The sequence below is a fragment of the Capricornis sumatraensis genome, chromosome 8 (assembly GCF_032405125.1).
Source record: "Capricornis sumatraensis isolate serow.1 chromosome 8, serow.2, whole genome shotgun sequence".
NCBI lineage: Eukaryota > Metazoa > Chordata > Mammalia > Artiodactyla > Bovidae > Capricornis > Capricornis sumatraensis.
The window spans coordinates 6,432,143-6,453,716 of NC_091076.1; the positions used below are offsets into that span (position 1 = coordinate 6,432,143).

The 21,574-nt window shown below is 48.7% G+C and overlaps 1 protein-coding gene across 2 annotated transcripts; it reads right to left on the reverse strand.

Annotated features, from left to right (window-relative positions):
- Positions 1-7,588: 7,588 nt before the first annotated feature.
- Positions 7,589-21,397, reverse strand: CCS (copper chaperone for superoxide dismutase). Of its 2 annotated transcripts, XM_068976116.1 has the most exons (9): positions 21,295-21,397; positions 20,890-20,962; positions 13,218-13,355; positions 12,819-12,996; positions 12,184-12,244; positions 11,863-12,006; positions 8,148-8,225; positions 7,973-8,076; positions 7,589-7,892 (listed from the first exon to the last, which is right to left on the reverse strand). In XM_068976116.1, the coding sequence occupies exons 1-9, from the start codon at positions 21,331-21,333 to the stop codon at positions 7,739-7,741; spliced, it is 969 nt and encodes a 322-aa protein (XP_068832217.1). In that variant the 5' UTR covers positions 21,334-21,397; the 3' UTR covers positions 7,589-7,738. The 2 variants fall into 2 exon arrangements, with proteins under 2 accessions (XP_068832217.1, XP_068832218.1); XM_068976117.1 differs by lacking the exon at positions 11,863-12,006.
- Between the last annotated feature and the right edge of the window lie 177 nt (positions 21,398-21,574).

Here is a 21,574-nt window from a genome sequence, read left to right on the forward strand (position 1 = left end):
CATTTAAATAATTTTGGCTTTCACTCTTAGTGAGGCTGAAAGTCTATAGAGAGAAGAGGGGTTCACCTGATAGGACTTAGCTTTCATAGTTTTATAAGTATCATTCTGGCAGCTATTGAAATGGGCAAAAACAGAAGATAGACATTTGCTCAGAACAGTTATCACTGCAGCAAAAATCCAGGAGAAAGGGACCTCCCTAGCAGTCCAGTGATTAGGACTCTGTGCTTCCACTGCAGGGGGTAGGGGTTTAATCTTTGGTCTGCTGCAGGGCGCTGTCAAAAAAAAAAAATCCAAGCCAGAAGTGAGAGTGGATTAGGGTGGCTGTAGTAATGGCACCCCACTCCAATACTCTTGCCTGGAAAATCCCATGGACAGAGGAGCCTGGTAGGCTGCAGTCCATGGGGTTGCTGAGGGTCGGACATGACTGAGCGACTTCACTTTCACTTTTCACTTTCATGCATTGGAGAAGGAAATGGCAACCCTCTCTAGTGTTCTTGCCTGGAGAATCCCAGGGATGGGAGACCCTGGTGGGCTGCCATCTATGGGGTCGCACAGAGTCGGACACGACTGAAGCGACTTAGCAGCAGCAGCAGCAATAAAATTCAGCAGAAGTGCTTAGATTTGGATATACTTTGACTGTAGAGCCAACACAATATGTGACAGGATGTGAATCGTGAGAGAAAGAAGTCAAAGATGACACCAGGAAAAGGGAAGCACAAAGTTGCCATTTATTGACATGGGGAACATTGTAGATGGCCAGAAATTTATTTTTGGACATAAAACTTTGGGGGCTTGTTTTGTTTCCTTGTTTGTTTGTTTTTGGCGGTTCATTGCCACTTGCAGGATCTTAGCTCCCCAATCAGGGATAGATGGAACCCAGGCCCACAGCAGTGGGCACAGAGTCCTAACCACTGGACTGCCAAGGAGTTCCCTGGACATGATAAGTATGAGATGCCTGCAAGTCATCAAATGGAGGTACCAATGGACAATTAGATATGTCTGGAGTTCAGGGAGAAGTCTGGACTGAAGATATTGACACAAATTTGTGGATCTATAGAGTTAATATCTGTGGGACTTCCCTGATAGTTCAGTTGGTAAAGAATCTGCCTGCCATGCAAGAGACCTGGATTCAGTCCGTCAGTTGGGAAGATCCACTGGAGAAGGGAAAGGTTACCCACTCCAGTATTCTGGCCTGGAGAATTTCGTGAACTGTATAGTCCATGGGGTCGCAAAGAATCAGACACGACTGAGCAAATATCTGTACTGTACAAAGAACTCCTACAAAGTGATGGGGGGAAAAGACGAGATAAATAGGCCAAGGAGGCTAACTGGTAATTTTATAGGAAAAGAAGTACAAATAATAAATAAACAATAAACGTCATTGCTAGTCAGGGAAATGCAATTTTTTGAGAAAATGAGAACATTTTCATGCCTCATATTTGCAAAAAAAAAAAAGATTTATATCTGTTGGTCTTATGGGTGTGAGGAAATTACACTTACAGATTGTATGTACGAGTTACATATGTAGTGTGATCTCTATATCCTTCCTGGTAAGTATTCTGGCAATATCAAAACTTTAAATGTAGTGAGTCTTTAATGTGGTAATCCTGCTTTGGAAATCTAGCCTACAGAAAACTCATCAATAAGGATATTGATATAAATTTATTTATTGTAGCATTGTTTGTAGTAGAAAGTAGTGGAAGCAACTTGAATGTCCATACATAAGGGAATATTGGATGGAATATCATGTTGCTATTAAAAATATGTCAGGGGGTACTTCCCTGCTGGTCCAGTAGTTAAGAAGTCTCCATGCAATGCAGGGGATTGCGTGCACCCTTTGGTGGGAACTAAGACCCACATGCCTCAGAGCGACTAACCCTGTGAGTTGCAACTATTGAACCTGCTCACCACAATTAGAGAGTCCATATATTGCATGAAAGATCCCACATGATGCAACAAAGTCCTGCGTGCCACAGCTAAGACCTGATGCAGGCAAATAAACTATTTAAATAAATAGGTCAAGGGACTTCCCTGTCAGTCCAGTGGTTAAGACTCTAAAAAATAAAAATAGGTCAGAATTTATTGATGAGGAAGGATGATGTGGAAGGAGGGCCATAATTTAAGAGGGAAAAAAATGTGATTATATAACATTACCTATTTCTAAGCTATAGGTTAAAAAAAAAACTTGATATAATACACATGTTTTTCAGCAGAGAAAAATGATATGAATTACCTTAAGGGTATGAGATGAGGCTTAATGTTTTTTTTTTACTTTTCCATATCATTAGACTTTCAGCAATGAGCATCTAATTCTTTTATAGTTTAAAAAAGTACATTATAAGGAGGAAAAGAGGGGCATCACTTTGATACCACTCGGATATCTTCACAAATCCAAACTGCTGGCAGTATTCTCAGAGCGGGGTATGAGCAGGCTGTAGACACCCAGGGCACATAGCCATTTAAAAGGTATCATGTGCATGAAACAGGGTGCTCAGGGTTGGTGCACTGACTGGGATGACCCTGAGGGATGGGATGGGGAGGGAAGTGGGAGGGAGGTTCAGGATGGGGAACACATGTACACCCATGGCTAATTCATGTGAATGTATGGCAAAAACCACCACAATATTGTAAAGTAATTAGCCTCCAATTAAAATAAATAAATTTAAAAATAAATAAATAAAAGGTATCGTGGTGGCATTTCCCTGGTTGTCCAGTGATTAAGACTTCACCTTCCGATGCAGGGAGTGCAGGTTCAATCCCTGGTTAGGGAGCTAAGAACCGGCATGCTCCAGCCGAAACTATTAAGCCCCAAGGCTACAACTAAAGAAAGCCTTCACATGGCTCGGCAAGGAAGACCCAGTGCAGCCAAAATTTAAAAATAAATGAAATTTTAAAAATAGAAAAACTTTTGAAACTTGACTTTAGTGTTTAGTCGGCAAGGAAGACCCAGTGCAGCCAATAAATAAATTATATGTTAAAAAAAGTTATTCTTTCACAGTTCTGCAAGCTGAAAGTCCAAAATTAGTAGCACTGGGCTGAAATCAATGTGTCAGCAGGGCCTTGGTCCTTTAAGACTAAGAGAGAAACCATTGCTTGCCTCTTCCAGCTGTTGTAGCTTCTGGTGGCTGCTGGCATCCTTAGGAATCCCTTTAGTCTCCAGAGTCAACATCATTAAATTTCTCTCAGGACTTCCCTAGTAGTCTAATGGTTAAGACTCCATGCTTCCAATGCAGGGGGTGAGAGTTCGATCTCTGCTCAGATAACTAAGATCCTACATGCTTTGCAGTGGGGCAAAAAAAAAAAAAAAAAAAAAGCTTGCTTGGCCTTCTTGTAAGAATGCAGGTGCTTGCATTTAGGGCCTATCCAGGTCATCCAGGATAACCTCATCTCAAAATCTGTAATTCAATCATATCTGCCAAGATCCTTTTCTCCAATAAGGTAATATAGCATCCAGAGATTAAGACCTGATAATCTGGAGGGCCATTATGAGCCAATCATGGTAACAAAAATAAAAGCATAATCACAGTCTCTTCATGTCCACTAAAACCACTAAAATGCATAATAGACACATTAACAGGATTCTATCCTGCTGAAATTGTTAGTGGTATTATTAAGCAGTTAGACCCAGGGAACCCAGAGCACTTTCTTCTTTGCCTTAAAGGTGAGCCCTCTCTCTGTATTGATGCTTCCCTCATCTGAATTTTTAGATATAATCTGCTCTTTCTCTCTGGCTAAGACACTTCAAGTCCTTTTTGGAAATAGGTGACATATATGTATTTAAATTAGAGTGGAAGGGACTTCCCTGATGGTTCAGTGGCTGAGACACCATGCTCAAAAGGCAAAGGGCTGGGGCTTGATCCCTGGTCAGGGAACTAGATCCCACATGTCACAGCTAAAGATCCCAAGTGCCACAACTAAGATCCAGTGCAGCAACCACATAAATAAATAAAAAGCTAAAAGCAGTAGCAATTCCAGTAACTAGAAAATTTCTTTACAATAAATAAACAAATTAAAGGTGAAGATTTGGGGGTCTAGAGGATGGTTCTGACCTCTACTACAACACATCATTCCAGGTTTTTTTTTCTTTTTTTTTTTTTTAGGGGGGTGGGTGTGCCTTGTGCTATGCACGATCTTAGTTCCTGAACCAGGGATTGAACCTGGGCCATGACAGTGAAATTGCCGAGTCCTAATCACTGTACCACCAGGGAATATCCTGAGCTAACCAGTTTTTATGACTTGCAACTAGTAGTTCTCAAACTTTAGTGTGCTTCAAAATCACATACAAGGCATTTAAAAAAAATTTTTTATTGAAGTTCAATTGCTTTATAATGTTGTGTTATTAATAGTTTCTGCTGTGCAGCAAAGTGAACCCGTTATACGTGCGGATGCATACATGCTCAATTGCTCAGTCCTGTTTGACTCTTTTCGACCCCATGGACTGTAACCCTCCAGGCTCCTCTGTTCATGGGATTCTCCAGGCAAGAATACTGGAGTGGGTTGCCATTCCCTCCTCTAGGGGATCTTCCTGACCCAGGGATTGAACCTGCTTCTCCTGCATTGGTAGGCAGACCTAACCACCGGACCTCCAAGGAATTCCCTGCAAACTTATAACAAGTGACTCTTGCTTTTCATACTTTATAATGAGAACCAATACAGCCTTAGGGCCACAGTACCTGGGTCTGAGTCTGGATCTGGCCATGTTACTAGTGATGTAATCTTGGGCAAGTTGTATAATCACTTTGTGTTTCTCTTTTCTCATCTGTAATTTGGGATAATAACAGAACCTACTGGGAATTCCCTGACGGTCCACTGGTTAGGACTCCACCCTTTCATTGCTAGGATCCCATAAGCTGCAAGTTGTGGCTAAGAAAAATAAAGAAATATATAACAGAACTACCTTGTAGCTTTGTCATGAGGATTCAATGAATTACTGCATGTAAAATGTTCAGAATAGAACCTGGCACTTAATCATCATTATATAGGTATTAGCTAATATGACTAAGTTTTCTTTTCTTTTTTGTGAGGAAGAAGTGGATTTATTTAGAGAGAAACACACTTCCCACACAGAGTATAGGCCATCTCAGAAGGTAAGAGGTCAAACTTTAACCCCACTTGAACTTGAACCCCACAGTCTTTTTAAAATTAGAATCACTCACCTGGTGTAAATTTTCCTTTTTAAATAAGTTTAAAAGTGAGTTGAAGAACAGTATTTGGTTAATGATAGAACAGATGGTTTCTGGACACAGCAGAAGTTGGGAGATAAGACAAAAATGCCTGAACTTGGCAAAGATTTTCCAACTGGACCAGGGAAGTTGGAAGCCTCCCTGGTGGCTCAGACAGTAAAGAACCTGCCTGCAATCTAGGAGACCTGGGTTCGATCCCTGGTTTGGGAAGATCCCCTGGAGAAGGAAATGGAAACACACTCCAGTATTCTTGCCTGGAGAATCCCATGGACAGAGGAGTCTGGAGGGCCAGTCCATGGGGTTGCAGAGTCAGACATGACTGATCAACTAACACTTTCACTTTCCAGCTGTGCTCCCTAGAGCTCCACGGCTTTGGGGGAGCTTAGTCACAGCTAAGCATCTTTGGTTGTAGTTCCATTTCTGCTTTACAGATGGGGTTACAAGGTATTTGAACAGTATTCTGTGATTTGAAAACAAAGTTCGAATGAAAACCACACAGCTGAGAATTTCAAAGAGAGAAAAGCTAATGGGAATATTGATCCCTTAGGAGTAGAAGGAGAGTGGCAGGGGATGGTGAGCAGCTTAGCCATAAATGGGTTAAACTAGCTAGAATTCCAGATGAAGGTCAGAGGAGGCTGGCTATGGGCAGAGTCCAGGAGGAGATTCTGCAATGATTCTGAGGTGGAAAAACACAACCTGGCCCCTAGGCTTTAAAGGACTTGGTTCCCCAGGAACCAAGGAAAGCTGGAAAGCAACCAATGTAGATTTGGTGAGAAAGAACAGCGCCAGAGGCAGAGCCAGCAGCCTTGATGGGGAAACAGGCAGGGCCCGGGGAGTGGGAGCAGAGCCAGGCACGTCTAAGCCAAGGCCAACAGACTGCGCAACCACCCACCCAGCTCCAAGCAGTCCGTGTAAGGGGCAAAGTTTGCACCCTGCCAGCCTAGCTACCTGGGCATGAAAGCAGCTTTGTCATGGATGAGCAAGAGAGACACAGTCTAGGGGGACGGGGGGCAGAACAGATGAGTGGGGAGCCCGAGTTCCCGGCCTTATACACCGGTCCTTGGATATTGGCCATCTACGTGAGACAGGAGCTTGGCTCAGTCTGCCTCCAGGCACCCCATGGAGCCTGATTCACCACCATTGCTCCATTAACCTACCGTGTGCTACGCCCTATGCCAAGCACTTTATTTATTCCACCAATTAAGAGTCTTTTACTTGTGAATAAAGAAATCAACTCAAGCCAGATTTAAAAAAGAAAAAAAGTGGGTGGTGATGCATTGGAAGGGATACAGAACTGTCTCTTGACTTCTAGGTCAGGAGGTAGCTGGCCTCAGGGAAGGACCAGACTAGGGACTCTGGAGCATCTGGCATTTTCCTGTGACTCAGGTTCTTCCTGTGAATCTGCCTTATTCCTCTTCCCCAGCAGATCAATCAGCTTTTTCTGGTATTCAGTCCCTAAGGCAGGGAGAAAGAATGAAGCGGCTGGGCCAAAGCGGAAACCATGCTCAGTTGTGGATGTGTCTGGTGGTGACAGCAAAGTCTGAGTAAAGAGCAATATTGCATAGGGACCTGGAATGTTAGGTCCATGAATCCAGGTAAATTGGATGTGGTCAAGCAGATGGCCAGCATGAACATCAACATCTTAGGAAATCAGTGAACTGAGCTCCAGTACTTTAGCCACTTGATACAAAGAGCCGATTCATTGGGAAAGAGCCTGATGCTGAGAGATTGACAGCAAAAGGGGAAGAGGGCTGCAGAGGATGAGATGGTTAGATAGCATCATCGACTCAATGGACATACATCTGAGCAAACTCCAGGAGATAGTGAAGGACGGGGGAGACCCGGCATGCTACAGTCCATGGGGTTGCAAAGAGTCAGACACGACTTGGCGACTGAACAATGACAAAGGCAGGGAGAAAAGGCCCACCCACAGCTCCCATACGCTCAGGGAGAAACTGAAGATGGATCTGCATTGATTTCTTCAGGAAAGCAAGGTCCCGAAGGGGTCAGGTGTCCACTTGGTTCCAACTGGCCATAGTGAAGGGAGGGGGTTCAGGCCACAAACAGAAATATGTCTGCTATGGTCTTTCGCTGTTATCCTGAGGATAAGAAAGTGGCCCTCAGGAACTGTGTGGATTTTCTCTTTTCTTTTTGGCCGTTCCATGTGGCATGCAAACTTCCCCGACCAGGAATCAAACCCATGCCCCCTGCAGTGGAAACATGGAATCTTAACCACTGGGTAGCCCCAGAACTGTGTGGATTTGAATCCAGTTTTCTTTGCCTCCAAAGCCAAGAGGTGGCCCTCGACAGGGAGGACAGAGGCAAAGGGACTGTGTTTTTCCTTAAGCCCCTTAAGGGAGGAGGGGACACAGACAAACCACAAAGTTCCATGTGAAAATAAAACTTTAATTTGCCAAGGGAAGAGCAAGCAACCTTTTGAGATCAAAAATAGCCTGCACCCTGGTTCTCCCAGGACTGGGTGAGCAGGGCCTCCCTCTGGAAGTGGACGGTGCTCAGCAGGGAGGACGGTGACAGACCGGAGGCAGAGGCCGCGCTCAGAGGTGGGCAGGAGGCTGGGCGGGCTCCTTCCGTCCCTGGCCAGCGATGGGCCGGCCCCGTTCCTCCCAGATGGTGAGGCCATCACAGGAGCAGATCTGCTTGGGGTTCTGGAAGAGGCCAGCGGAGCGTGCGATGATGCCACAGGCCAACCTGCAGAAAAGGGTGGGGTCGAGCTGAGCACCCGCTGGGCCCCTCCAGGTCTCCGCGTGCACTGTGGGCAGAGCGCTCACCTCTCTCCCGAGTTCCCTGTGATCTTGGACAAGGGATGCCCGCCCCGGCCCAGGTCATCTTCTCCCTCATCAACGACCAGGCTTCGGCCAATCACATCCCACACCTTTGAGGGGAGACAACAGCCTCAGACATTGGATCTGTTAGGAAAGGTCCCTGCCTTCTCCTCCACCTCACCTTCAGCTGCTCGTCCTCAATTCTGAAGATAGCTCGGCCACTCTCATCGGCACGGACATTCCCCAGGTCTCCGCGGTGCTGCAGTGAGAGCCGGGGGAAGAGGGCACATGGGACATGGCGGCTGACTTCTGGCTTCCCAGTGTCTGATTCCCTGTCCCCAGGGCACCAGTGTCCTCCTACAGGTTCAGTCTGGTAGGATGAAGGGACAGCCCAGGACACACAGAAGGCAACTGGACTCTCTCTCCCTGGAACTAAAATCCTGGGTAGAATGATGGCACACTGGACATGGCCACAGTGACCCTCTTCCTAGGAAGTCACGCCACTAACCCAGACTGCTTTCCCCTATGAAGTATCTGCCCAGTTTGCATCCCAGCCTCAGAATTGACCCTGCTTCCTGCTTCTTTGCAAGCCCAGTTCTCCAGCCTCCCGATGATTCTGTCAGCCCCTGGCAGCCTGCAGTTCCCCTGCACTTAAGTTGGCCAAGCTTGGCTTCTTGACCATCAGAGGCAGCCAGCATCCCTTCCCTGATGTCCAGCCTCCAGGAACAGAGAGAAGAAACACAGGAGCAGAAGGCATATCCTGCCCCCAAGACTGTTTCTGCCCACCTTTCCTCTTGAAGGTATAAAAATGTGCTAACACAGCTACTGGGGGCTTCCCTGGTGGCTCAGTGTGAAGAATCCGCCTCCCAGTGAAGGAGAAATGGGTTCGATCCTTGGGCTGGCAAGATCTCCTGGAGAAGGAAATGGCAACTGATTCCAGTATTCTTGCCTGGGAAATCCCATGGACAGAGGAGCCTGGCGGGCTACAGTTCATACAGAGTTGGTCTCGACTTAGTGACTAAAATAACAACAACACAGCTACTGAGCACCTCCTACGTCAGACACCCTCTGCCAGGTGGGGTTTAGGGGTTGGGGATGCGTACGTGGTCAATCGCCCTCAAGGGGTTTGGAACACTGTGGGGCACACATGGAACAGACTAGTGGCTGCAAAACAGGGTTACAACAGTGAGTGTGTTTCCCTGTGACAAGACCCTACTGGCGAGTCACAGTAGGATCTGTGCAAATAAACCGTCCCCAACCTGACACTTTGGGCAGAAGGATCCCTGCCAACATGGACTGGTACCCATGGCCTTGCCTTGGGCTGGCCACAAAGGATGTTGCCACGTGATGGGGCTGAAGAGCAAGCAGCGAGAAGAGCCACCTCTGCTTTATCTTCTTTTCCTGGGGGACACCTGGCACTTTTTTGTTGCACCTGGTGTTGAGGCATTTTGTGGTGGGAAGGTAAGGGATGGGGAGGAGTTTCTAGGACCGGGCGGAGGATGCGAGCGCCCAGTGTGTGGCTCAGAGGAGTCATCGGGCAGCAGAAGGTCTCTCCCCTGTACACGGGTGGGTGGAACTGGGCTTGGTGGCACCGAATTTCAGCCACGTGGGATCTGTACCCTCAGGCACTGGGGAGCCAAGACGGGTTTCAGGAGGGGTGTGACATGGTTACCCCATGCTTTGGAGCAATTTCTCAAATGCAGCGTGTGGAGGGGGAGGGGAGGGACTGGAGCAGGGCAGGGGGAGGGCAGAAGGAAGCGTGGAAACCAGCTAGGAGATGTGCAAAGGGACAACCAGGCTTGGATATAAATCCCCTCACTGAATTCACTTCTGTTTGGGCAAAACCAGATGCTGAAATCCCAAAGGAACGTGCCAGTCACCATGGTGGCTTGGTCATGGAGCCCTTGCTCAAGTTTTCCTCCATCTGTACAAGGGCTTGGGTACAATGGAGCAGCTGGCGCCAGACCCTTCAGATGCCCCACCCCTGGCAGGCCCAGGCCAAGGCAGCGGGGCAAGGTAGTCTCTTGACCTTCGAAACTCTCCTTCCTCCCAGAACCCAGTCTCAAGGGTTCCTGCCTCCAGGGCTCGCTCTGCAGGGTGCCCATGCTGAGCCTCCGCTCCCACTCTCCCCGCTTCACCTGCTCAGCACCTTTCAAGGCTCATGAGGAAGATGGCCTTGAGGAAGTGCCGCCAATTCACACCTGATGAGTGTGGGCTGGACCAGGCATCACCTCCAAGCTTAGGTTTCAAAAGGAGTGTGGCCGGGGTCTTGGACGCCTTCTCCCTCTGGCTCTGAGGACAGGCAGCTGCAGTGCTGAGTGCTGCCCTAGGGAAAGGCTCACGGGGCGCAGGACTGAGGTCTCTGGCCCACACCCAGTGAGGCCTGCCAATAGCAACACGCGCAAGTGTGGAAGTGGGTCTTCCCCAAATCAGGCCTTGAGAGACACTCAGCCAGAAGCTCCGACTAAGCTGTGTCCAGATTCCTGCCTCAGAGAAACTGTGAGATGGCAAGTGCTTGCTGCTTTAAACCCCTAAATTTGGGAATTCCCTGGCGGTCCAGTGGTTAGGACTTGGTGCTTTCACTGCCAAGGGCCCCAGTTTAATCCCTGGTTGGGGAATTAAGATCCTGCAAGCCTCGCACCACTAACAAAAAAATAAAACTTTAACGTTTAAAGTAATTTGATTCTCAGCAATAGGTAACTGACGCAGGGAACACAAGCGTGGCGCTATGCAACGGACCCAATAGAAAGGCTTCCTCAGCTCCCTAGCGGGTGGCGGGTGAGAGGTAAAAACTTTTGACTGTTAGAAATGTGACAGAGCTGTCAGAAGTCAAACAAAGAGAATAATCACTTACGTGAATTAAGAAACACACACCATGTTCTCACTTGTTTGCCCTGGTACTGGATTCGCAAGGAGGGGAACACACAGAAGAGGAGGAGATGGAAACATCCCCAGGAGAGAAGGTGGTCCTCCCGGACAACACCCAGGACCTCTCTTAACATTCACTAAGCACTCTAAAAGAGATAAGCAGGCCGCAGTCCCTTGTAGCCGTTTAATGACACTGTTTTTCTTTTTTTGGTCACACTGAATGGGTTGCAGGATCTTAGTTCCCCAACCCAGGGATCGAACCTGTGCCCCCTGCAGCAGAAATGTAAACTCCTAACCACTGGACCACCAGGGAATTCCCCTAATGACACTTTTAAGGTCTGCACTGATTTATTTTTACAACGATCCTTCTCTTGGGGCTAGAAGTACTGGTTTCTCATTTTCCGTGGCAATATTGTTTCTCGTTCAAAATAAATTTACTTGAATTACATGAATGACGTCTTGATATTCTTCAAAATAATGGAGAAGGGCCATGGGTGTAGATGGAATGGGACTGGCCACAAGCTGGCAACTGTTAAAGCTGGGTCACAGGGACTCAGGGGTTTGGGACCCTAGTCTGTCCACTTCAGAACATGTTTGAAATCATGTTCCGTGATAGATTAAAATGTTAAAAATAAGTTAAATTTACTTAAGGGGGAAAAAATCAGCCAGTTTAAATCAAAACATTGAGTAACTAGCAGAACAAGTAGGACTCAGATAAGGCAAAAATCATTAAGGCGGCATGTGACTTACAGCCGAGGGGGGCCAATTCTCTGGTGTAAAATGAAAGTCCAGGGCCAGGAGCTGCAGAGTCAGGAACGGCCTTTTTAAAAAATTATTATTTGACTGTGCCAGGTCTTAGTTGCAGCACGAGGGATCTTTAGTTGCAGCATGTGAGATCTGGTTCCCTGACTGGGATTGAACCCAAGCCCCCTGTACTGGGAGCTCGCAATCTTAGCCCTTGGACATCCAGGAAAGTCCCGGAACAGCCTTCTTACTTTAGGTAAAACCTTTAACTTCCACACCATCACCTTCTCTGGGAAGCTCTCTCCCACTGCCTGTGCCCTTCGGACTGGATCTGGAGCTTGCTCTGTTCCCAGGGCCTCCCGGAGGCTCCTGCAAAGATGTTCTGGCTGTGCTGCAACCACGGAGTTCTGAGTGTCTCCCTCACCAGGCTGTGAGACAGGGTCAGGCCTTGAGCACAGGAAGTGTCTATAAATGTTTCTAAACCGAACAAAATAAAGTGAGGGAGAAAGACTCCCCCCAAATGGAATCACACTCTCAGGCTCCAAGAGCTGCCTGCCCTGCCTCTGAGATCTTGGGTTCTCTACCAGCCCAAGACCAACACTTACCCGTTCAGAGTCCTGGGGGCCCCCATGGGACATTCCATCAGGGTTAAAGTGGTCCCCACAGCTAAGAAGAAAAGATAGCAGGTAGGCAGTGAAACCACAGCTCACGGACCAGGTGATCCATCCTTTTACTTTAACTACATTTGTTCCATTCATTCACTCACTCATTCATTCATCCACTCATTCAACAAATGGGCCCACTCTGTACCAAGCTCTGGGTTGAGATCTCTAAGAAGAATCAGTCACGGGACCTGTCCTCAGCAGGCCTCCAGGGTAAACATGGATAAGTAAACACTAACTGCAGCATGATAAACACCATGACACTCACAGAGAACTGACCCTCCCGTGTTCAGGAGTCACCTTCCACCTGGGAGCCAGGAGTAGGAGTGTCAAGGTCAGATTTTGGTTCAAATTCCCACTCTGTCATTTACATGCTCTAGGGCTTTTGACAAGTCATGTAACCTTTCTGAGCCTCAGTTTTCTCATCTGTAGACTGGGCTTGTGTGTATACGCCTCCCAGGGTACTTGTGAGGACCATATGTGAATGTATGTGTAAAAAGCTGAGTACAGCCCCCTGCGCACAGTGGGTGCACAACCAGGGCAATGAGGATGCTCCAGGGAAGTTCCAGAGGACTCACCTGTTGCAGTTCCTCGTGAGGTCCCCGAACTGATGGACGTGGAGTCCATGCAGCCCAGGCTGCAGGCCATCAATGGTCCCCTCGATTAGGCAGCGCTCAGGGGTCAGCTGCAGGAAGCGCACCACTCCCTGCACAGGGCCAGGCCCCCCGAGAATGGCCACGGCTGCCCCTAAATTCTCTGTAAGGTATCAGACACCAGGGCTGGCTCACCACCTCACCCAGCCCCACCCGTTCATCGTTCATCAGCTTAGAAAGGGCAGGGAGAGAGCCCCACGTAACCTTCACATGTTCCCCGAAGCCTCTCCATCCCAAAGCCCCCAGATCCTACGGTTGGTTAGAGCTGTACCACGCCCAGGCCACCTCCCTCCCAGAGAGTCCAAGGCCATAGTGGTTACTCACGTGACAGGCCACTGCCCATGCCCTTTAGGACCGCCTGCCTCCCAGTGCCTTCTAGAAGGGCCTGTACCTCCTGGCTGGGCAGGGTAGTCTGCACCAGGACCATCTGGTTCTCCAACTGCACCTCCACATTTTGGACGCCTAGAAGACAGGGGGCAGAGGGCAGCAGAGGGCTAGTACCTCTCTGCTGGGAGCAGGGAAGAAAGAAACAGATGGTGATTCACCGTGCCCAGCTTCATCAGAGGCAAGCTCCGAAGCTGCCTTCTAGCTGTAAGGCCCTTAACCTCTCTTTTTTTTTCCGGCTGTGCCAAGCAGCATGTGGGGTCTTAGCTGCCCAATCAGGGATCAAACCCTTGGCTCCTGCAGTGGAAGATTCAAATCTTAGCCACTGGACCCCCAGGGAAGTCCAGGCCCTTAACCTCTCTGAGCTTGTTTCTTTAGGAAGTAAAGATAACGTCACATTGCCCCCAGGACTGTTGTGAGTTCTTATTTTGTGCCAAGAGTTATTCATCTATGTTTGAAGCATAGATGCATGTGAGCATGCTCAGTCACTTCATTCGTGTCCAACTCTTTGCAACCCTATGGACTGTAGCCCATCGGGCTCCTCTGTCCATGGGATTCTCCAGGCAAGAATACCAGAGTGGGTTGCCATGCCCTCCTCTAGAAGATCTTCCCAACCCAAGGGATCGCACTGGCATCTTCTCTATCTCCTGCATTGCAGGTGGATTCTTTACCCACTGAGCCACCTGGGTAGCCCTGTGAAACATAGATAGTTCTTTAAAAAATATTTGAACACAATATCATAAATCAACTATATTTCAATTTTGAAAAAATAAATGATGAAAAACTGTTTACATAAAAGTGGGCTATCAGGCTTCCCTGGTGGTCCAGCAGTTAAGAATATGCCTTGCAATGCAAGGCACACTGGCCTGGTCCCTGATCCGGGAGGATCCCACATGCCGCAGAGCAACTAAGCCTATGTGCCATGACTACTGAGCCCACGTGCTCCAACTGCTGAAGCCCGAGCACCTAGAGCCTATGCTCTGCAATGAGAAGCCTCTGCAATAAGAAGCCCAAGCATCACAACAAAGTAGCCTGCACTCATTGCAACTAGAGAAAGCCCGCAGGCAGCAACAAAGACCCACCACAGCCAAAAAATACATCTTAAAAAAAAAAGTGGTCTATCGATAGTCACAATATTCATGATAGTCAAAAGGTGAAAACAACTCAAAAGCCCATCAAATGATGAATGAATAAACAAAATGTACAGCCATACGATGGTAGACATTCAGCCATAAAAAGGAATGAAGCACCGATACACGCTGTGATGTGGATGGACCTTAAAAACATTAAGTGAAAGCCAGTTACCAAGGCTACATATTGGATGATGTCACTGTGGATGAAATATCCAGAATAGGTAAATCTATAGACTGAAAGAGATGAGGGGGCAGGAGAACAGGAGGGTGATAGTTCAAGGGTATAATTTCTTTTAAGATTTATTTTTATTTTATTTTTGGCTGTACTGAGTCTTCAGTGCTGCGCTCAGGCTTTCTCTAGCTGTGAGTAGGGCTACTCTCTAGTCGTGTTGCACAGGCGTGGTGCATTGTGGTGGCTTCACTTGTGAAATGCGGGCTCTATGTATCTGGGCTTCAGGTAACTGCGAGCTGTAGGCACCTGGGCTTTAGTAACTGCAGAATGTGGTCTCAATAGTTGTGGCTCACGGGCTTAGTTGCTATGTGGCATGTGAGATCTTCCCACAGGGACTGAACCTGTGTCCCCTGCATTGTCAGGCAGATTCTTAACCACTGGACCACCAGGAAAGCCCCTGAAGGGTACAATTTCTTCATGAGGTGATGAAATACAAAAATTGATAGTAGTAATGGTTGTACAACTCTGTGAATATACTAAAAACCACTGAAATGTATACTTTAATGGATGCATTTTATAATACATGAATTATATCTCAATAAAGCCGGCACACATAAAAAAAAAGACAGGGCTATCATCATCATTATGAAAGCTAACATTTACTGAGCATGCACTGTGGGCTTTCTCATACTGTACCTGTATTAACACAAGTAACCTTAGGAGTTGAGCACTGTTATCCCCACTTTACAGGTGAGAAAACTGAGCCACAGAGAAGTTAAGAACTTGCTCCAAGTTCAGTTCAGTCGCTCAGTTGTGTCCAACTCTTTGAGACCCCATGTTTCAGCACACCAGGTTTCCCTGTCCATCACCAACTCCCAGATCTTGCTCAAACTCATTGCACTGTACTAAATGGAGGGACTCGAACTCATCCCAGGAAGCCTAGCTCCACCTTCCAAGCACTTCGCCTGGACACTGCTCACCCTGAGAAGCAGCTCCAGCCTCCAGCTTTGGGGCCCCCTCCCCCATCATCCTGCGGCAGCTCCCACTTTCCCCACATAACTCAAGCTGTGTGGACTGCAATCCTCTGTGTGGTCCACAGCATCAGGTTCAAAAGTCAGTGGCTCTCAACTGCCTTCCAAATCCCCGAGTCACCCTGCTATGCACACAGCCTGCAGGGTGATTCTGACACACTCGGCTTTGAGGGCTGTCGGGCCAAGAGAAGGACAAGAAGGGGCTTCTCTTCCATTCAGATCTTCAGGGCTCACAAACCTTTCAAGAGGACATTTGAATTCTGAACCAGAATACAGGGGATGGTTGGGAACTCTGAACGTTGATCTCACCTATGGAGCTTACAAACATTCTACTCTGATCTTAGTGTGTTTGCTGTTCTGGGTGAGAGTAAAGCCCACCGGAGCCAGGAGCCCTGGGCAGCCCAGCAAACGCAGGTTAAACGAGGCATTTCCCTCTGCTGAGCCAGCACTCTGTGGACAGAAGGCTAAGCCATCCAAGTTCCCTCCATCCTTGGTTTCCCTCCTCCCACCCTCTACCAGGGAGGGTATAATCATCCCTGAGGCACAGACAAGGAAACTCAGCTGTTCAGATTCCTTCCAACTCGAAGCAACACAGAAATGGTACTGGGAAGAGGCAGCATCCAAGAGGCAGGACTATCTGGCCTGTGTGACAAAAGGTCCCAGGGGCTTGCATCCATAGATCCCAGCCGCATCAGTTGGGGGAGGGGCCGAATTTCTAAACAGACACACCTATATCCTCCTCAGCAAGTACAGGGCAATTCTGCCAGGAGAAAATTCTCCAAAGAACCCAACTGCCATCACTTCACACAACATCTCATCCTGGGCCACCTGGCGTGAAGCCTTGGCACTCTGGGTGCCAAGGGCCTGTAGGGAGAATGGCAGGAACTCCCGGGGCCTGAGCCTCTGGGGAATGCCACAAGCTGTGTGCTCCGCTTTACACTCATCAGGATGGTGATACTGTCCTCCTCCGGCAAGTGAAATGAGGCGGGGGGGTTACACAGCTGGCTCGAGATCACAAAGCTCAGAAGGCAGCCTGTCCAACCCTAAAGCTGATTGTTTGGTCCCTTCGTCCCACAGGAAGTAGGACTGGGCCCCAAAGGACCGACTGTCTGAGGCTCCCAGGGCTCAAAGAAGCATGAAGTGCAAGGGATTGACATGCCTATTCAAGTCATTTAACAAACGTACACTAAGCACCTATCACGTGCCCTGTTCCGGGCGGCAGGGATGCAGCAGGGAACAAGTCAGGTGATGTCTCTGCCCCGCAGAGCAGCATGTATTCCAGGGCAGGAACAGGCATATCAAACACACACTCGGAGATTCGGGTAGTGCAATGTGTGATCAATGAAGCAGGTCTTAGGGAACAACTCCCGGATGAGCACTTAGGCAGGCTGGTCAAGGAAGGTGTAGGGAAAAAGCAAACTAGCCAAGATGCCGTGGTCAGGCTCTCTTGCCCCATGCCCTCTCGCTCTCACCGCACATTTAATGATTATGTAACAGCTGAGCTCACTAACAGCACTGCGCATGCGTGTCACAAGGTACTCGCTTGGCCACGGGCTACTTTTGTTCTATAAGCATACATAATAAGCTCCACCTGGAAAGTCTTTGGTGGGGAGGTTATGTTATGTTAGGCTATGTTATGTCATGTCTGCAGCTACAGTCGCTGCACCAGCCAGGAGAGAATAAACGCGTCTGCAGTTCCTTCAGCTCCTTGAATTTTCTTCCAGTTTCCCCGCACGCACCTTGCCTACCATGGGTTCAGTGAACAGCACGCACAGTGAGATTCAGCGAGACAGAAGGTCTCTCTGAGCCTTGAAGCAAATGCCTGAATGTAGTCAGGGAAGAACATTCCAGCAGAGGACACAGTCTGGGCAAAGACCCTGAGACAGGAACGACATCTATGTGTCTGAGAAAGGCCAGAGTGGCTGCAGCTGGAGTAAAGAGAAGAATAAGATGTGAAGGTACAAGTGGAGACCAATCAAACAAAGCCCTGCAGACAACAGGAAAGAATCTGGATTTAATTTTAATGCAGGAGAGGCCACTGGGAGAGGCCACGGAGTATAGTGGTTGAGGGTGTGGGCTCTGGAGTTGAAATCCTGAGTCTGCCATGTACTAGCTGTGTGGCCTTAGACAACTTACTCAACCTTTCTGTTTGAGTTTTCTTCTCAGTTTCTGTATCTGCAAATGGAGATGATAATACAACCTACTTCAGAGGGCTACTGAAGGCCTAAATGAGTCATCTCACATAGAGCACTTAGAAAAGTGCCTGGCCTACGGGAAGCTCTTAATGTTATTACTGTTTGAGGATTTTAAGCAGAGCAGTGACAACATCTCTTAAGAGGTACTTTTCTGCACTGGAAGGGAAGGTCCCCGGTGAGAAGCTCCCTGTGACTATACATTTCCTGAACTCTTGACCTGGGTCTGAACCAGGAGGGCTGGCTCCCTAGCAGAGTAGCAGTTCAGTCTGGCTGGTGTGGAGTGTGGCCAGGCCCCTATCTGTTTAGCTCAGAGAGGGAGAAAAAACAAGGCCATAGGGGGCTCTAGGGTAGTGATGATAAGGATTCAAGGGAGTGAGCCTTGGGCTGGGAGGGCCTCCCACTTACCCCTAGGAGGAAAGCAGAGCCTTTGTCCCCAAAGCTCAGGCCTCCTGGAGAGAACAAATCAACCAACTCATCTCTCTCTCTCCTCTGCATTCTGGGAAGCCAGCCCATGAGAAAGCCAAGCTGATGCCAATTACCCAGGCTAGGAAACAGAGAGTCACCAGAAGTCTATCTGGTCACTGAGAAATCTGCTAACGGTTAGAAACTGCCCTACGTTCAGCAGAAGTCCAGCTGCCTGCTTTCTCAGCAAGAATGTTTTACAGGAGGTAGACAGGCTAACAGCCTTGGAAAGCTGTGGTCAGAACACTCTGCTCACAGTGGAATGGCTCCGTTTTCTTGGACCCTCACCCACCACCCTCAAACACACAGTCTAAGCAAATGCAGCTTTAGGATCTCTACCCTCTGTGAAAGTGGCGCTGGGAGCCTTTCTGGTGTCTTAACCTCAGGTGCCTGGAAAGTAAGGAGGTAGGCAGAGGATAGTCCCCCTACAGGGTGTTCCCTGGAAAACAGACAGTTCTTGCTTGAGAAGCAACATAATCTTGACAAAGCAAACAGCAGCCCTGGCCATGTTCTATCCAGGTAGCCCTGGATTTTTATTTTTCCCCACACTGCCCGGTATGTGGAACTTCCCCAGTCAGGGATCAAACCTGTGTCACTAGCAGCGGAAGTACAGAGTCTCAACCACTGGACCACGAGGAAGGTCCTTGACCTGGCACGATCAGCAAGCTCTGAGAAGGCAAGGCCACCAACATGGCCTGGGGAACTGCCTGTCTTTGAGTCTGTTAATTGTTTATTCAGTGATTTAGCATGTACAGACCAGACACTGGGAGCTTTTTAGGGAGAAAGGTTCACAAGAGTTTCAGGCACAGCCCCTGCCCTCAGGTGAAATGGAGCACTCTGGGGGCTGAGGGCAGGCAGAGCCCGGGCACTCTGTTCTCCACGTGTAAATTCCCAGGCAAACACGCATGACTAACACCAGGAAACGGTGCTGGAACAGTGAGAATCAGCATATTTGCACAGGAAGCTTTGGGAGACGTCATTTCCTGTAGTTTGCCTGGATTGGGGACAAAATTGAACAAACGAGGAGTCTGGTGCTGTGTAAAGTGTGAAAGCTGCTAGTTCTCCTCCATCAGGAGAGGTAACTGAAATGAATGAAGCTCCTGCAGAAAATCCAGGACTTGTCAACAGATGCTGTTATGAAGATGGTTGGCTGATCAAGATGACATTCAGTAACCCTTCAGAACTAGATGAACTAATGAGTGAAGAAGCCTATGAGAAATACACAAAATCTATATTGAGGAGTGAAAATGGACCCCAAAGTCAACCAGTTTGAACAACTTTAAACAAATGACGTGTCCCCTCATGCCTCTGCCCAACCAGCTTACCCCCTATAAGCCCTTCCTCTCACAGGTCCTAAGATTCAGTGGGCTCTCACTACAAGCCAAAATCCTTTTCTAAAGTGCTTCTACACATATTAACTAATTTACTCTTCTTGATGATTTTCTGGGGTAGCTTCCATTATCTTGCACATTTAAATGCTGAAGAAACAGGCATAAAAAATAACATGCGGGACTTCCCTGGGGGTCCAGTGGTTAAGAATCCCCCTTCCAGTGCAGGGGACATGGGTTCAATCCCTGGTCGGAGAACTAAGATTCCACATGCCATAAAGCAACTAAGCCAATGAGCCACAGCGAAAAATCCTGCATGCTGCAACAAAGATCTGAGGCAGTCAGATAACTAAATATTTAAAAAAAAAAAAAGATAAAGTTCTAAGACTTCCATTTTGGAAAAAAAGAAAAAAAAAGTAACACGCATGAGGCCTTAGTGCCATTAAGTGGCAAAGAGGGCATTTGAATCTGAATAGTCTGACTCTAGAACACATACCCCTAACCCCAGCGACACACAACTCTCTGATACAGAGCCAAGTGCCATCAGTCTCTCAGCTTCAGAAGCAGTTCCTTCAAGAACGGCTCTTCCCAGCACAATGCTCAAGTGCTCATTTTACCTGAGGGCAGGGGCTGTGCCTGAAACTCTTGTGAACCTTTCTCCCTAAAAAGCTCCCAGTGTCTGGTCTGTACATGCTAAATCACTGAATAAACAATTAACAGACTCAAAGACAGGCAGTTCCCCAGGCCATGTTGGTGGCCTTGCCTTCTCAGAGCTTGCTGATCGTGCCAGGTCAAGGACCTTCCTCGTGGTCCAGTGGTTGAGACTCTGTACTTCCGCTGCTAGTGACACAGGTTTGATCCCTGACTGGGGAAGTTCCACATACCGGGCAGTGTGGGGAAAAATAAAAATCCAGGGCTACCTGGATAGAACATGGCCAGGGCTGCTGTTTGCTTTGTCAAGATTATGTTGCTTCTCAAGCAAGAACTGTCTATTTTCCAGGGAACACCCTGTAGGGGGACTATCCTCTGCCTACCTCCTTACTTTCCAGGCACCTGAGGTTAAGACACCAGAAAGGCAGGCAGTTAGGGCCAGTAGAAAAATCTGGCAGAGCAGGCCTGAGACCTGCACACTAGACTCCATTTTTGGGTCTCAGTGTGACTCTGAGAACATTCCTTTCCTCTCTCCGGGTTTTCATTTGTTTCTGTAAACGGGAGCGGGGTAGCCCTGAGATTGGCCAGCCCCTCCCCGAGGTCTCCGGTTTGCTCTCACAAAAGTTCATCTGGTTCTTACCTGCGATCCCTTGCAGGGACGTGCGCACCGCGTCCGCGCAGCTCTGACAGGTCATCTGCACCGCGAACTCCAGCTGCAAGGGTGGCAGGGACGGGCTGATAGGAGCTGGGGAACCTTCTTGCGTGACCCTCTTTCACTACCTCCCCTAGGACCACCCCCAAAGGCCTAGAGTAACGCCCCATGTGACCCCTCCCAAAGCGCCTTCTTTACTGTCGCTCACGATCATTCCAGGAGCAACACCCCGTAACATTAACGCCAAGCGTCCTGCTACTCTCACCGTCCAGCCCTGGCTCCAGGCCCCAGCCCAGGTGTCCGCTCCTTCCCTCATTCTCAAGTTAATGATCGCTCTCCAGGGGCCGAAGTTCTCTGCCCTGCGAGGCTCCTACATGAGGCCTCGACCCTCACCGTGCAGGCAGTCCCGCGGTTCTCCGAGTCCGAAGCCATCCTGGATCCAGCTATAACCCCAGGGCCCGAACTGAAGCGCCAGCCCAGAGCCGCGCCGCAGGGAAGGGGAGGCGGAGCCCCGGAAGCCACTCCTTGCCCCGCCTTCCGGTGCGAGCGCACTCAAGGCTCTGCTTCTTCCCGCGTCCACGCGACGGCGGGCAGGGATTGCGCAGGCGCACTTGGGCCCTCCGGCTCCTCGTTGCCTTAGTAACCGCTAGAGCCGCCGGCGCTGACGGCGCCG